This window comes from Antrostomus carolinensis, unplaced genomic scaffold, assembly GCF_000700745.2.
Source record: "Antrostomus carolinensis isolate BGI_N321 unplaced genomic scaffold, ASM70074v2 scaffold33732, whole genome shotgun sequence".
NCBI lineage: Eukaryota > Metazoa > Chordata > Aves > Caprimulgiformes > Caprimulgidae > Antrostomus > Antrostomus carolinensis.
Window position 1 is genome coordinate 1 of NW_010298167.1, and position 13,372 is coordinate 13,372.

A 13,372-nucleotide genomic window follows, 5' to 3' on the forward strand; every position below is an offset into this window, starting at 1 on the left:
GGCCTTAAACACTTCCAGGGAGGAGCAGCCACAGCTTCTCTGGCCAACCTGGGACACTGTCTCACCACCCTCACACCAAAGAATTTCTTCCTCACATCTCCTCTCCATCTCCCCTCTGCCAGTTTCAAGCCATCACCCCTTGTTCTGTCACTCCCTGCCCTTGGCCAAAGTCCCTCCCCAGCCTTCCTGGAGCCTCTTCAGATTAATCTAGACTCCCAAAAATAAAAGCTTAAACCCTAAACAAGCTTCCTTGCTCGCTACTCAACAACCACACAGATGCTTGTGCCAGCGTGGGTGGCAGCGAGGTGGGAATGAGCAGCAAGGACAGGTCAAGACTGTTCGTTTTGGAGTCTTCAAGCACTAGCAAAAGTACAAAATAGTAATCCTGGATGTATTTGCTGACAAATACAGCAGAAAAATGATCCTGAAATGAGGTCAGTGGGATGGGGCATAGCAAACCCCAGTAACTCTCCTTGCAGCACTTGGGTTTCCTGCTGGAGTCTTTTGTGGAAACAACGTGACCCGCTTTTCTGTTCCAAGTAGAGATCACTGTTTGTTTTATTCAGTGAGCATAACTGAAGAATCATCATGACTTGTTCCTGCTAGTCTCTGAATCTTGCAGAATGTAGTAAAGCCGGATTAATTTGGGGAGGGGGGAACTGAAAATGCTGGCAGAGCGAGGATGGTAAAAGGCAAAAACAATCGTAGCTGCAGAAGTCGGACAAGGAGTCACAAGGTGCCTAAACAACAAAAATTGCATCAAAACACTAAAAACACCCTTGAGACTTCATCACAGAACAATACAGAGAGCTGGAAGCAGTCCACCTGAGGTCATCAGGGTCCTTTCCACATCCAGTGGAGCTTCATTGGCACTGGCCCCACGGAGCCCGGGGTGAGCACGCCTCCTCCGGGTAACACTTGCCATGGAGAGTGCACCGGCCTCTGAGGGAGGGAGAGAGGAGGAGTGTGCAGGCAAACTCTGTTCCTTACAAGGCTCTGTAAAACACAGTGAGTTCTGCAGAGAGAACAGCCACGTTGCCCTCTGGTTTTGGTGTGATGCTGGAAAAGTGTTCCTACTGCAAAAAAGGGGTAAGCAGGTTTTGCTTTTACATTTCCCCTCGGTGTTTATAGAGGCTGCAGGTAAATCCAGCACAGCTTCAGGGAGAGGAAGCAGCATTCACTCCAGAACTAGTGTTTGGGTTTGATCATCCCAGATTGTATTCAATCCACCTCTTCCACACTCGGTTGCTCATCTCCTCCTCAATTTTGGGCTTTATTTCTCCTTCAGGAATGTATCAAACCTGTAAAAGTGGAAAAAAAACCTGGAAAAGCAGCAGCCAAGATCAGAATTGAAGCAGATGGAAGCTATTTTCAGATCAATCAGGTATGTGGGGGGTTTTTTTCTTCATTATTGTGTAAAATATCCGGAAAACATGAGTGTATTGTTATGTATTTGAATAGACTACAGCTATTTAATGCCTTAAAGAGATCCAAGACATTATAAAAGTATTGCTCTTGCTGTCAGCATTCTCATATCTTTTTTTCCAAAGTCCAACTTTTTAATTACCTGGGTTTATAAGCAGTAATTCTGATTTTGTGTCCATCTTTTATGCTCTGAAACGCTGACATGACTTAGCCATGACTTTCAGTGGAAGAGCAGATAAGCTCAGAAGTCTCTTTTGCCATCAACACTCAAGTATTAGCAATGCCCTGATTGTTTGAGACAATCTCTTCTCTTACTGCATTATGTGTTATATATATTATAATATATATATTATATACAGCAGAGTGCTCGCTCACAAAGAGATTAAAATAGCTGCTCTCAAATTTTGCTCTGATTTTTTAAAAATAATGTTTCAAATTATTTATTAAATAGCCTACAGATTTCATAAGCCTTCTGCTTACAAAATGAATGCTGAGTTTTGGAGAATTCTGTTCCTGTTTACTCAGAAGAGGTTAGCATTTCTTGGTGAACCAAGCTGGGAGTTCATCTAGCAATGGTACTTGTAACTTTAAGCAGATGATGACCTTTTGACTTAAAAAAAGGGGGATACAGCATTTCCAAAGAAGTCTTGTTTCTTATTTTAAGATATTAATTTAGTAGTACCTAATTGCTTGGCCTGTTTCTGACTGTATTGAGGAGTGAAGTTTCAGAGGAGAATCTCCTGGGAAAACTGACTTATTGGGGTCAAATATTATGAAAATATTTCCTTCCCGTGGCAAGCCACACACTGTGGCTGCCCTACAGTTCTCCCAGCACTGTCCATGTAAGTTCTGCACACAGAAAGATTGCAGAACACACAAGTATCCATTAAAAATGTTAGTGAGCTCGTACTCTGGTTCCTCAGTCTGTTGGGAGTGAAATTCCTGTGCAGAACCAGCTCCTGGGCTGTCCAACAACACGAGCAGTGTCTGATGGAGGTGACAGAGCTGGTGTGCTTTCTCCAGGGTGATGTTCAGTGCACGCTGGTGCTTGAGGGCTTGGGATCTCTGTGCTCTACAATTCTGTGGCTAAAACAGCAGCTGCAGTCAGTGCGTAGCTGTTAACCATGCTGACCCAAGTCTTCAGCCACCCACATGATGAAACCCGAGCAAGACAGACCCTGTTTGCTTCTGGGATAGTATAATTTCATAGAATCATAGAATGGTTTGGGTTGGAAGGGACCTTAAAGCTCATCCAGTCCCAACCCCCCTGCCAGCAGCAGGGACACCTTCCACTAGACCAGGTTGCTCAAAGCCTCATCCAACCTGGCCTTCAACACTTCCAGGGAGGAGCAGCCACAGCTTCTCTGGGCAACCTGGGACACTGTCTCACCACCCTCACAGTGAAGAACTTCTTCCTAATATCTCATCTAAACCTCCCCTCTTTCAGCTTAAACCCATTTCCCCTTGTTTTGTCATTTCCATGTTCTGGAGCAGGTTCAGCCCACCAGGTAGCACAGATAATTGTGGCCTAAGGAATTGTTCTGTACTTGATGAAAGTTATGTTCTTGGTCTTGCTAAAATTTTCCTCAAGCTCCTCAGCATATTTGCATCCGTGTGCTGAATAATCTTATTAAAAGCAGCAAATTTCAGAGATACTTGTCTTCCTTACTAAAAATAAAAGATAACTTTTTTAACATGATAAACCAAGAGCATAAAAACATCAACCCCTTTGTTATTAAATATAATAAAGGTGGGGAAGAAAGCTGCTGCCTAATTCTACACTGTGATCAGAACTGAGTCTAGTCTGTTTCTTTACAGGATGGAGGAGCACAAAAACTGGAAAAGGCTAAAATCACTCTGAACGACTGTTTAGCTTGCAGTGGCTGCATTACATCAGCAGAGAGTGTTTTAATCACTCAGCAGAGCCACGAAGAGCTCTGCAAAGTGCTGGCTTTTAACAAGGTAGGTGGCAAGCCATGGCTAGGTAGGCTGCAGAGTTTGAAAGTCTCAGTAGGTTGCTATGATGCATCCACAAAATCATGTGTGCAAACAGCACTCGTAAAAATCAGTCTCAGAGATCTGAAGGATCTGAGGACGTTCTCAGTTCCCTGTTAACTGCTTCTTTCCAATATTTAAAAAAGTAATCATGGGTTTGGGAAGGAACTTTAATGTAGTAAGTCACTGACCTCAGAGTTAACCTGGGAGATATTTTCTGATGTTCTAGTGTGCTGGAAGTTCTGCTTGTGCCATATTAATATTGTCTGAATGGTGGTGCTGTGTGTTTGGTTTCTTGTTTTTTTTTTTTTCCAAAGACTGCTGCTCCCAATGAACAGAAATTGGTGGTGGTTTCTGTTTCACCACAATCCAGAGCTTCACTAGCTGCAAGATGTAAAATGGGTGTTGTGGAAACAGCAAAGAAGTTGACTGCATTCTTGAAGGGTTTAGGTAAGCGTGGTGCTGCGTTCTGTTACTCACAGAGGGGACTGTAACTGGGATGAACACACGAGGTTGATGTGATTTAACCTCCCCAGGGACTCATAACGTTTCATAACTGGCATTATCGTAGAATCATAGACTGGTTTGGGTGGGAAGGGACCTTAAAGCTCATCCAGTCCCAACCCCCCTGCCAGCAGCAGGGACACCTTCCACTAGACCAGGTTGCTCGAAGCCTCATCCAGCCTGGCCTTGAACACTTCCAGGGAGGAGCAGCCACAGCTTCTCTGGCCAACCTGGGACACTGTCTCACCACCCTCACAGTGAAGAACTTCTTCCTAATATCTCATCTAAACCTCCCCTCTTTCAGCTTAAACCCATTTCCCCTTGTTTTGTCATTAACTGCCCTTATGAAAAGTCCTTCCCCAGCTTTCTTGTAGCCCCTTCAGGTATTGGAAGGCTAAAATGCAAACTGTCTACAACTGCAGCCACATAATAAGCTCAGAGAAATGGAAGGAACTTTAAATTTTAGATTTTCTCCTGTCACTTTTGCTCGTCTTACTGTGCGGATGTGCCGGGGGAAAGGTTCCCCCTCAACTACAGAGGTTGAGACCTGTAAATAAGATGTAAATAACTTTGAATCCAGTTTGTCTGGAGGCTTTTTGTTGTAGTTTGCTGTATCTTCCTTGTGAATTCTAACACAGACACCGTGCTGCCTAGGTGTGCACTATGTATTTGATACAACTTTCTCAAGAAACTTCAGCCTGTTGGAGAGCCAACGAGAGTTTGTAAAACGCTTCCGAAAGCAAACAGAAGACAAAAAGGCTTTGCCAATGTTAGCTTCTGCCTGTCCAGGTATGGTATTGGATTAGTTATGGAAATGATCAAATAACATGCTAATAGTACACTAGAAGAAAAATTCTGAAAGCTAGTCAGAGAAGTTTAAATGGATACATTTACTTAGAGGATTACTCTCCTCATAATACAAAGAGATCTCTGTTAATAGCAGTAGTGATCCCTCCAGTTACACAGTGAGCTCTGAAACAAACCTTGTGGCACGCTTCCTTTGATTGTTGTGCTGAAATGAGGCTGAAAATGGTTATTAACGGATACTAAGTCTGGAGTTGAGGGGAGGGTGATCAGAGTGAAGGACTGCTTGTTATTTTTTTAATTGAATTTGCTAATTACACTCTTACCAGGTTGGATTTGCTATGCAGAGAAAACCCATGGCAGTTTCATCATTCCTTATATCAGTACTACCAAGTCTCCACAGCAGGTCATGGGCTCCTTGGTCAAGGGTTATTTTGCAAAACAAAAGGTAAGGGGCTGAAGTGTCCAATGCTTAGTGGCAAACTGCTAAAATTGAACATTTTAAGCTGATATTTTTTGTATCTTGCTACCTGTTACACATTAAAGTTTAAAGGTAAAAATTGTCTTGCTGAAGTCAAACAAAGCAGCATCTTTCCCACTTTTATTTTATCTAATGAGAAGTTAACAACTAGGGCAGCAACACTCAGCACACGGTGCATGGGCTACTTAAAACCTCTGCATGTTATTTGGGGAGGGTAGAGAAACTTATTTTTCAGTGTCCTTCTGCTCCCATCTTCTCTGTGTGTGTTATTTTCATGTTGTTTAAAGTTGGTGAATGACAAAATAAATTATCCTAAGACAAAACTTTGGTCAGTGCATACGTGCAGCTCATGGCTCATCTAAAAATTATTTGCTTGTTCCCAACTTAATGTTCTGTTTCAATTTGACTCAGTTCTGTCCTCAGTCTTTAACCTTTGGAATCTTTCCAAATATAAATTTGATCTTTAAAGACTAGAGTTAGACTAATAACCTAGATTTGTCCGGTAAGAAACTTAAGCACCACTTCTGATTGTATGATTTATTGTCCATTAACGAGCAGTGGTTTAACACTTGCATTAAGTCAATGCTGACATCTGCATACTTGTCACAAAAACTGGCAGCTACTAAGAACATTTGGCACAAGATACTGCAACAATGGCCTTGAGTCAATGACATGTTTCCTCAGCCTGTACTTATTTCTTGGATGGTCATGAGGTTTTTGTCTGACTCCAGCTGATTTCTTAATTGCTGATGCAGGGGCTGGGTTTTAGTAGCGTGGAGGAAGCTTATTGTCTAACTGCATAATTAGAAATTCACTTCACTGATTGACTTAGCCTGGATCATCCACACTAACAAAAGGAGGGGAGGGAAACTTGTAAAAGGCCATACTGCTGACACTTGCTACAAACTAAAATCAGGTTCTGTGAGAGAAATAATTTAATGTATATGTAAGTGTGTGTGCATATATATATAGATAGATATACAAAAATAAATGTTCAGTAATAGTGGAGAGTGTTTCCAGAGGCATGGTGGCATTAGTTTAATCATTCTCATTTTTTACCTGGAAAAATATCTCCCTCAAGATAGGTTTGATATTGGCCAATCCAACTGCACAGCTTTGTCTTTCTTCCAGCACTTAACACCTGACCAGCTATACCATGTAACAGTAATGCCCTGTTATGACAAAAAACTAGAGGCTTCGAGGCCAGACTTTTTCAACCAAGAGTACCAAACTCGTGATGTGGACTGTGTAATCACCACAGGTAAGCAGAGCCAGAGGTAGTCCAGCTAATTTCTGTAAGCCTCAGAGGAAGGCATTTGCTAGTTTTAATAACCCTTGGTCTCTGATAGAGGATGTAGTGTATGGATATTGCTGTGTAATTACACTTTAATAATGCAAATCATGGCCCAGTAAAGATTGCAGATGTAGTCTTATGTACTGGTCTGTGGGTTTTGTTTTCCTTTATCCTCAAAATCAGAACTTTTTCTATCTGTGGTTCTGTTTTAGGAGAAGTGCTAAAGTTGTTGGAACAAGAAGGAGTATCTCTATCAGATGTAGATCCTGCTCCTTTGGATACCATGTAAGAAAAAAAAAAATCTCATTTTCATCTTCAATCATGTTCTTTTTCATCCAGTTTTTATAGTTCAACAGAATTTACCTTTCCCATACACAAGTCTGGATGTGCTTGCATTTGATTTGTTTTCTTGTGTCACATCAATCACTACAATTGTACATAAAATACTTAATCTACAGAATGTGATGAATTTCCACTTTTGGAGAATCTTTACCTATTTGTTCTAGATTTTAGTTAGTTCAAGGATTAGCAGCTCTCACTGTAAATCAGAAGGATTGCTAGAATTGGCTCAGTAACAGTATAATGGCAAAATAATTGTGCAGAGAAGTACAAATTGCAGGACAATCATCTACTTCAGTTAGTTTCTCACAGGATAGCTGGTGGAATCCCACAAAAATCTACTTGCAGACTTTGAAAAGTGAAAGAATCTAGATCAGTGATAAAGGAGTTTGCTAAACCAAAGCCTGTTGTTGCACTGTCTCAGTTTGCCTGTGTCTGTTCCTAGTTATTAGAGCTACTGTAAAGATCCCAGAGTTATAGCATAAATAAGAAATATTTAGGTCATTCAGCTAATCTCTAGGAGCCTTAATTGGTAAAAAAAAAAATAGATGAGATCTTAACCATGTTCAAACCAGATGAGACTTTCAGATTCATCTGAAAAGTAACATCTGGTTAAGTAACAACTGCACAGAGATCTAAGTGACTACAGAAACATTAAAATCACATTTTATTCATCTAAATTGACATGCAGTGGTGGTTCCTCACTGAACACTAAACCAAAGCATTCTCCTCTTCAGTTTCAAAGGAATGGCTCTGTAGCACTTTGCACATTAATAAACAGAAAGGCTACACGTGCAGCAGCCTGTAAGAGTTATAAAAGATGATTAAGTATATGGTTCAAAAATTTACTGCTCAGGCCCCTTCAGTTTTTAGGAGAGATTTTGATACCCCAAATATGCAGCACCTAGCACACCAGTAGAATGTGACACTAGTTTGTTCTGCAGATGTGGCACTCTTGTTTTCAAGTTGGGTTTATTTCTAAGCAGGCTTCAAGTCTTTCCAGTACAACCAAGTGCCAGTGGCAGCCTTTGCTCAAGGATTGTCTGATCAGCACATGTATGTTGACAGAGCTGTGAAGGGAAGTGTCCTTACCATGCAGCCTAGTTCCTAGATTAGTTTTAATTGTCATAAACATTGGTCACTCCTGTGCTTCTGAAAAGGAGAATGTGCAGTAGAGACTGGCTATTGCTGTCCAATCCCTTTTATGTAAGGGATACTTCATTTTTAGAAAAGAGATTTAAAATAACATGCTTGCCCAGAGCCTCAGTTTCCTTCTGGTACATTTCAGTGGATCAGTAGGTGCAGGTTTCACGTGACACATTTTCTAGCACAGATTTATTTATGCACACCTTTTCCAGGATTGTCTTTTTCTGACATAACTTATGCACAGATTGCTTTCACATGAACAAAGAAAAATATCCTCAGCTATAATAAATATCTGCATGGTTCAGTCCCTTAGTACAGCTTCAGAAGTTGCCCATGGAAACAAGTGCTTCTGTTCTACCTGTGTTATCCTTACACCACTAACAGAAACTTGAGGAGAATAAAAAAGAAGATCCTGAAGTGTTTGGGTTCCCTTAGGAAATGCCATTATGGAAGTGTCAGTTATAACATAGAACTGAATGTCTAATCACTTGATAAAAATCTCTGGCTAACTTCTTAGGAGTACATTCTGAGCAGCAGGCCTCATGCTCGTGGTGATAAAGCGCCTCTCTAACCCTCTGCTGGCTTGAACCTCCTCAGTGACTGGGCTGGTTACAAACAGCACGTATTCCTCAGGACTCAGAGCACTCACATGAGCAATCCACTCGCTGTTGTTCTGCTTTATCCTCCAGCACGTGCAAAAACCCATTAAGAGGTTATTACATTTGGCAGCAAGAATGAGATAAAGTGCCAGAAATCCCAGGACTTTTGCTGGTAGGAGCATTTGCTCCAGGCCAGCACTGGAGCTTACTGGCAGCCTCATTTTAAGAGAGCAGCAGTACGTGAGGCCAGACACACTGAGACATGTTATTAATGAAGCTCAGTTCCTGTAAACAAGATCAAATTAAAAATAGTTTCTGAGGCTGATTGCAGACTAAAGTGTTGCCTTCTGCAGTTCTTCCAAAGCTCAGATTTTTATCTGTGAGAGGCAACATCTTTGATTTGACTTGAAACCCTTTGGCCTGAATTCAAGTGTTTTCCCTCCTGCAGCTGTTAGTGGGAGAACACGAGTGTCGCTGCCTGATGAGCGCTCATAAGCGGCTCCCTCCTCTTGTTACTCTCTCATAACAAAAGCTATTGTTGTGGCTTCCATCTGGTGAGCTCTTCTCCAGAAACATTATCTTGACCTCGGAATAGCTGCTGGCGTTTTGGCATGTCAGTGAGATGGAATTATTTGTGCGGAACTAGAATTACAGAACCGATGTTAACGGAGTTGTTCAACACTAGAAACGTGTTTGACTTGAACCAGGGGACAGCCATACGTGGAGCAAACATCCTGGCATCCTTAGCTTTGTTCACCTCTTTAACACAACTTTAAGCACGTGAAACCACAGTGACACGGATTTCATCTCTCTGTGCTTGTGATCATAGACCTGATACCTCCCAAGAATGTTCTCCAACATCCCAGCAACCACATCTAAATTAGCTGGTTTTGAATAACACAGAGCTAGAGCTCTCAATAATGACCTCTGCTTCAGTTGCTGTTGCAGAAAAGCCTCAGCACTGATGAGATATCTCTTGACTGAGCCAGAACTTCTGCTAAATTACATTCTCCCAGAGAAGCACAGACCTGTACCACCAATGCTTCATTATTTCCCTGCTCCTATTTCTAAGTGTCACCCAGGATGTTTGTAGAGGTATTAAACAGGAAGCTAAAAAAATACGTATGTCAGGTAATTGCCCTTGTAACTCAAACATTCCCAAAGATATTTCTGATACACAAAGATTAAGGTGGCAGTGCATGGGCCAGGCCTTGGTGTGGCATGTGACAGTATTTCCACTGAGATTGACCCAAAGGCAGCACAGGGTTAAACCTGCTGGGCTCTGAAGCTATAAAGAGCTGGTTCCCAAGAGAAAGGGAAAAACCAGGAGCTCAAAGAGAGCTGGTCTGTGGCTTATTCTGGTGCTTTTTTGTCCCCTGGACCTCTGCATTTGTGCTGGCTGTTCTATTTTAGAATCTATTTCCAAGATTCCCCTAAAACTGCTTCTTTCTTCCTTTCCCCCAGGTTTAGCAGTGCTGCAGAGGAGGAGCTCACCAGCCACTCGGGAGGAGGTTCTGGTGGCTATCTGGAGCACGTATACAAGCATGCAGCCAAGGAGCTCTTTGGAATCCAAGTGGATACAATTCAGTACAAACCTTTAAAGTAAGAAGTTGAAACCCCAACAGAAAGCACTGTTTTTGTTGCAGTTCTGCTGACATTCTCTTGCTGATGGGCTGAAACTTTGCAATGTTAAACATTTTACTTCAAGGCCTGGGAATTGGCTTCTCACTCCCATAGTTGCTGAGCAATAAATCAGCCAGCACTCTGTGCAGCCTTTCCCTTGGAGACTTCTAGCCCCTTCACCACCCACACACTTTATTTTGGCCTGATGGATTTTCCCAGTATCAAGTTGCAGACAATTTTTAGAGTGATTTAGAAGACAGAACTTGTATGGATCTGGGCTTCCTCACCTGCAGTCAGACCAGTGAAGTAGCTGTGTGACTAATCGACTATCACAGGACAGAAAATCTTGTGTCAGGGCTTTGGGGCTCTGTTTTAACTGTGTTGTGACAGAAAACAAGACACTTGAGTTTGAGCACAGGGGCTTATTCAGCTGAGAAAAAACTTCCCAGTTAGGATATTAATGTACCATTTGTAATGGATTATATCCCTGATTAGCAATATTAATGTGTAGGATTCTCTAGTCCAGGAAGCAGAAGGAACAGTCCCCCAGAGTCTGATATGAAAAGTGCTAAACTTTGACTTGATAAAAGTCAAATTACTTATTATTTTATCAGGAACAGGTATTTCTGGTAACCTCAGGAGTCTGGAAGCCTTCAGCAATGGTTTACTCCCTGGTTTTATGACCCACTACAATGTAAAAGTTTTCTCAGTGGCCTCACTAATGTGTAAGTTGGCTGAAGCCAACTTGGAAGGCCAGTCACAATGAAACTTTTGTTTAGGCCCCATTTGCTTAGATTTTAAGGATTTATTCAGCACAGGTGCTCTTCAGCACACTCAGTTCCAGTGGCAGGTCCTCAAACCTGGACTGGAAAAGGATCTGTGAACTGGTTCCTTCACCTGTTTTGTTTGGGTGGCAAAGAACTAGGACAGCTTTCTCGAATCAGGTTTCACAAAGAACTTTGTTTTAGCACAGAACTCTTTGAAGTTTAAAATAGAAGTTGATTTGGATGAGATATTTTCTCTGTTCTTATTCCTCAGAAACAAAGACTTCCAGGAGGTGACACTGGAGAAGGATGGAGTAGTCCTGCTCCAGTTTGCTTTGGCATATGGGTTTCGAAACATACAGAACTTAGTGCAAAAGCTGAAACGAGGGAAATCACCTTATCACTATGTTGAAGTCATGGCCTGCCCATCAGGTAAGACCCCACAGGGATTTCACTGTGACAATCCTGCTGTAAGAAACTATGAAACTGGAACTAAAATAGAACAAGAGGGAATTTCTCACATCCCCAATATTGTGGCCAAGCCTTCAAACTCTTGAGATGCATAGTCACAAGCACCAGAGTTTCACAGTTGTTTGTGTCTGTATTTTCCTACCTAGGAGCTAGTAAGGCTTCAGGATTTAAGTAATTACAGCTAAATTCCATTGCACAAAGTTTGCATAATTAGTGCTTTTAAGGGGGTCCTCCTGGTTTTTGAGCTCTTTGGTACATGGGGAGATTCTTCCTCTAAAACTGCACAAAATTGACCATTAATGCTTTTAGAGAACACTTGCTATGGCTGGTGAGGAGAGGCTCTTTCTACTTATTTTATTTCCTTTCCTACTTTATCCAAGTCCTCCTTTTTCTCCCTCCTGGTTCTCTTTGAATCTGCTACCAGAGAGCACAGACAGCTTGAACCCAGCCTGAAGTGACACTGGTCTGCCATTCCTGGCACCCTGAGTGGCTTCTCTCTCCCCAAGAGTCTGCTCAGCACCAGGACACTGCTCAGGGCAGCCACACGCTGTGTAGCTCCACACGTAGCACAACTACTCCAACAACAAACCCAGAACATATCTCAGGCATGTTTATCTTACCTTCAGTTGAGACTCCAAGGCTGTTCTCACCTGGATTGTGTTCTGGCCCTTTTCTGGAGGCATGACATGGGAGCCAGAGCTCCCTGCTGCTGCTTCCCTCTTCTTCCCTCCCTGGCAGGTCCCAGCCTGCCTTGGCCACCCTCTCTCACAGCTGGCTGCACACTGAATGAGCACCAGGGCACACCAGGCTGGTGATCTCCTCCTGGTGTTAAATAACTGCAGAGTAAACCCCCATTACAAGGGTGTTTTAATTACTGTAACTGTTTGCAGGTGCAGATTAACTGAATTTGTTTGGTTTGGGGTTTTTTTTCCTGATAAAGCTGAAGAGCTTTCTAAACTCAGTGACATTTTTCTCCCTTTGCTGCACATAGGTTGTTTAAATGGAGGTGGTCAGATCAAACTAGATGGTGAATCCAGCAAGGACCAGCTTCAGCAAGTTGAGAGGTTGTATGAGTCTCTGAAGACTGAAATTCCAGAGAAGAACAGGACTGTGAGTGAACTCTATGAGCAGTGGTTGGGTGGTGTGGAGTCAGAAAAGGCTGCAGAAGCTTTGCACACAGAGTACCACACAGTGGAGAAAACAAGCACCGGATTCAACATCAAATGGTGAAGAGTGACGCTGTGAAGCCCAGACACGGATACTCAGTGCCTTTTGAACTCCATTATATTTAAGATTCCCAAAAGGCAGCTGAAGTTCTGTGGCATCACTGGGAGTTGGCAATTTCTGTCTCCTGTTAGGGATGAGAAGGTAAAGTGCATAGAGGCAGGCAATGTTCATTCCTGCAGCCTGATAATTATTGAAGTGATGTAAATAAAAACCAAACATGGACTTAAACCACATGTTAAAAATGCATCCTGGCCCTTACAGGCTTGAAGAACTGCATCTGCACTCCCTTTACAGCCCTATTCCTACCAGAGCTGATGAGTTTAAGGTACCAGAGGATTTGGGTTGCAGTTCCCTGGAGCCTCGCTGAGCTGAGCTTTGTGCTACACGGCAATATTCCTCGTCCAGGCTCTGCTCTGTTTTCACAGCACTCAGTTTGATGGCTGTCTCTCTTGAGACATCCTCATTTAGTTATAAATGGCCTAATGAAACCTTGGGTTCTGTTTTCCCACATCTCTGCCCCTGACTGGCTGCCCTGGAGGTCCTGCTGGAGGATCTTTGGGTTGTCAGAGCGGGTGGCATCACAGGAGAAGCATCATCACTAGGGCTGTTGTATCGCCTGCTGAAATGGGACTTGAATGAATGTTTAAGAAGAAAAAGCTGAAGTGATTTTTTTTTTTTCCTTTAATTATCATTGTCTATA

At 42.5% G+C, this 13,372-nt stretch overlaps 2 protein-coding genes across 2 annotated transcripts in view; one reads left to right on the forward strand and one right to left on the reverse strand.

Annotated features, from left to right (window-relative positions):
* Positions 1 to 1,288: 1,288 nt before the first annotated feature.
* CIAO3 (cytosolic iron-sulfur assembly component 3) lies at positions 1,289 to 12,739 on the forward strand (the record flags this gene model as incomplete). The annotated part of the gene is made up of 10 exons (XM_029083587.1): positions 1,289 to 1,384; positions 3,244 to 3,387; positions 3,738 to 3,870; positions 4,579 to 4,713; positions 5,058 to 5,176; positions 6,341 to 6,470; positions 6,716 to 6,788; positions 10,052 to 10,189; positions 11,249 to 11,406; positions 12,437 to 12,739. Coding segments are annotated over 10 exons (1,365 nt in total), but the record flags the coding sequence as incomplete, so codon positions are not given.
* Positions 12,740 to 12,769: 30 nt separating this feature from the next.
* The window catches only part of LOC104520630 (hydroxyacylglutathione hydrolase like), a gene marked incomplete at its 5' end in the record, with an annotated part of 5,319 nt that continues 4,716 nt past the window's right edge, over positions 12,770 to 13,372 (reverse strand). Inside the window, one exon of the mRNA XM_029083586.1 lies at positions 12,770 to 12,796. Coding sequence (XP_028939419.1) covers positions 12,770 to 12,796 — 27 coding nt within the window. The remainder of the gene's footprint in view (positions 12,797 to 13,372) is intronic.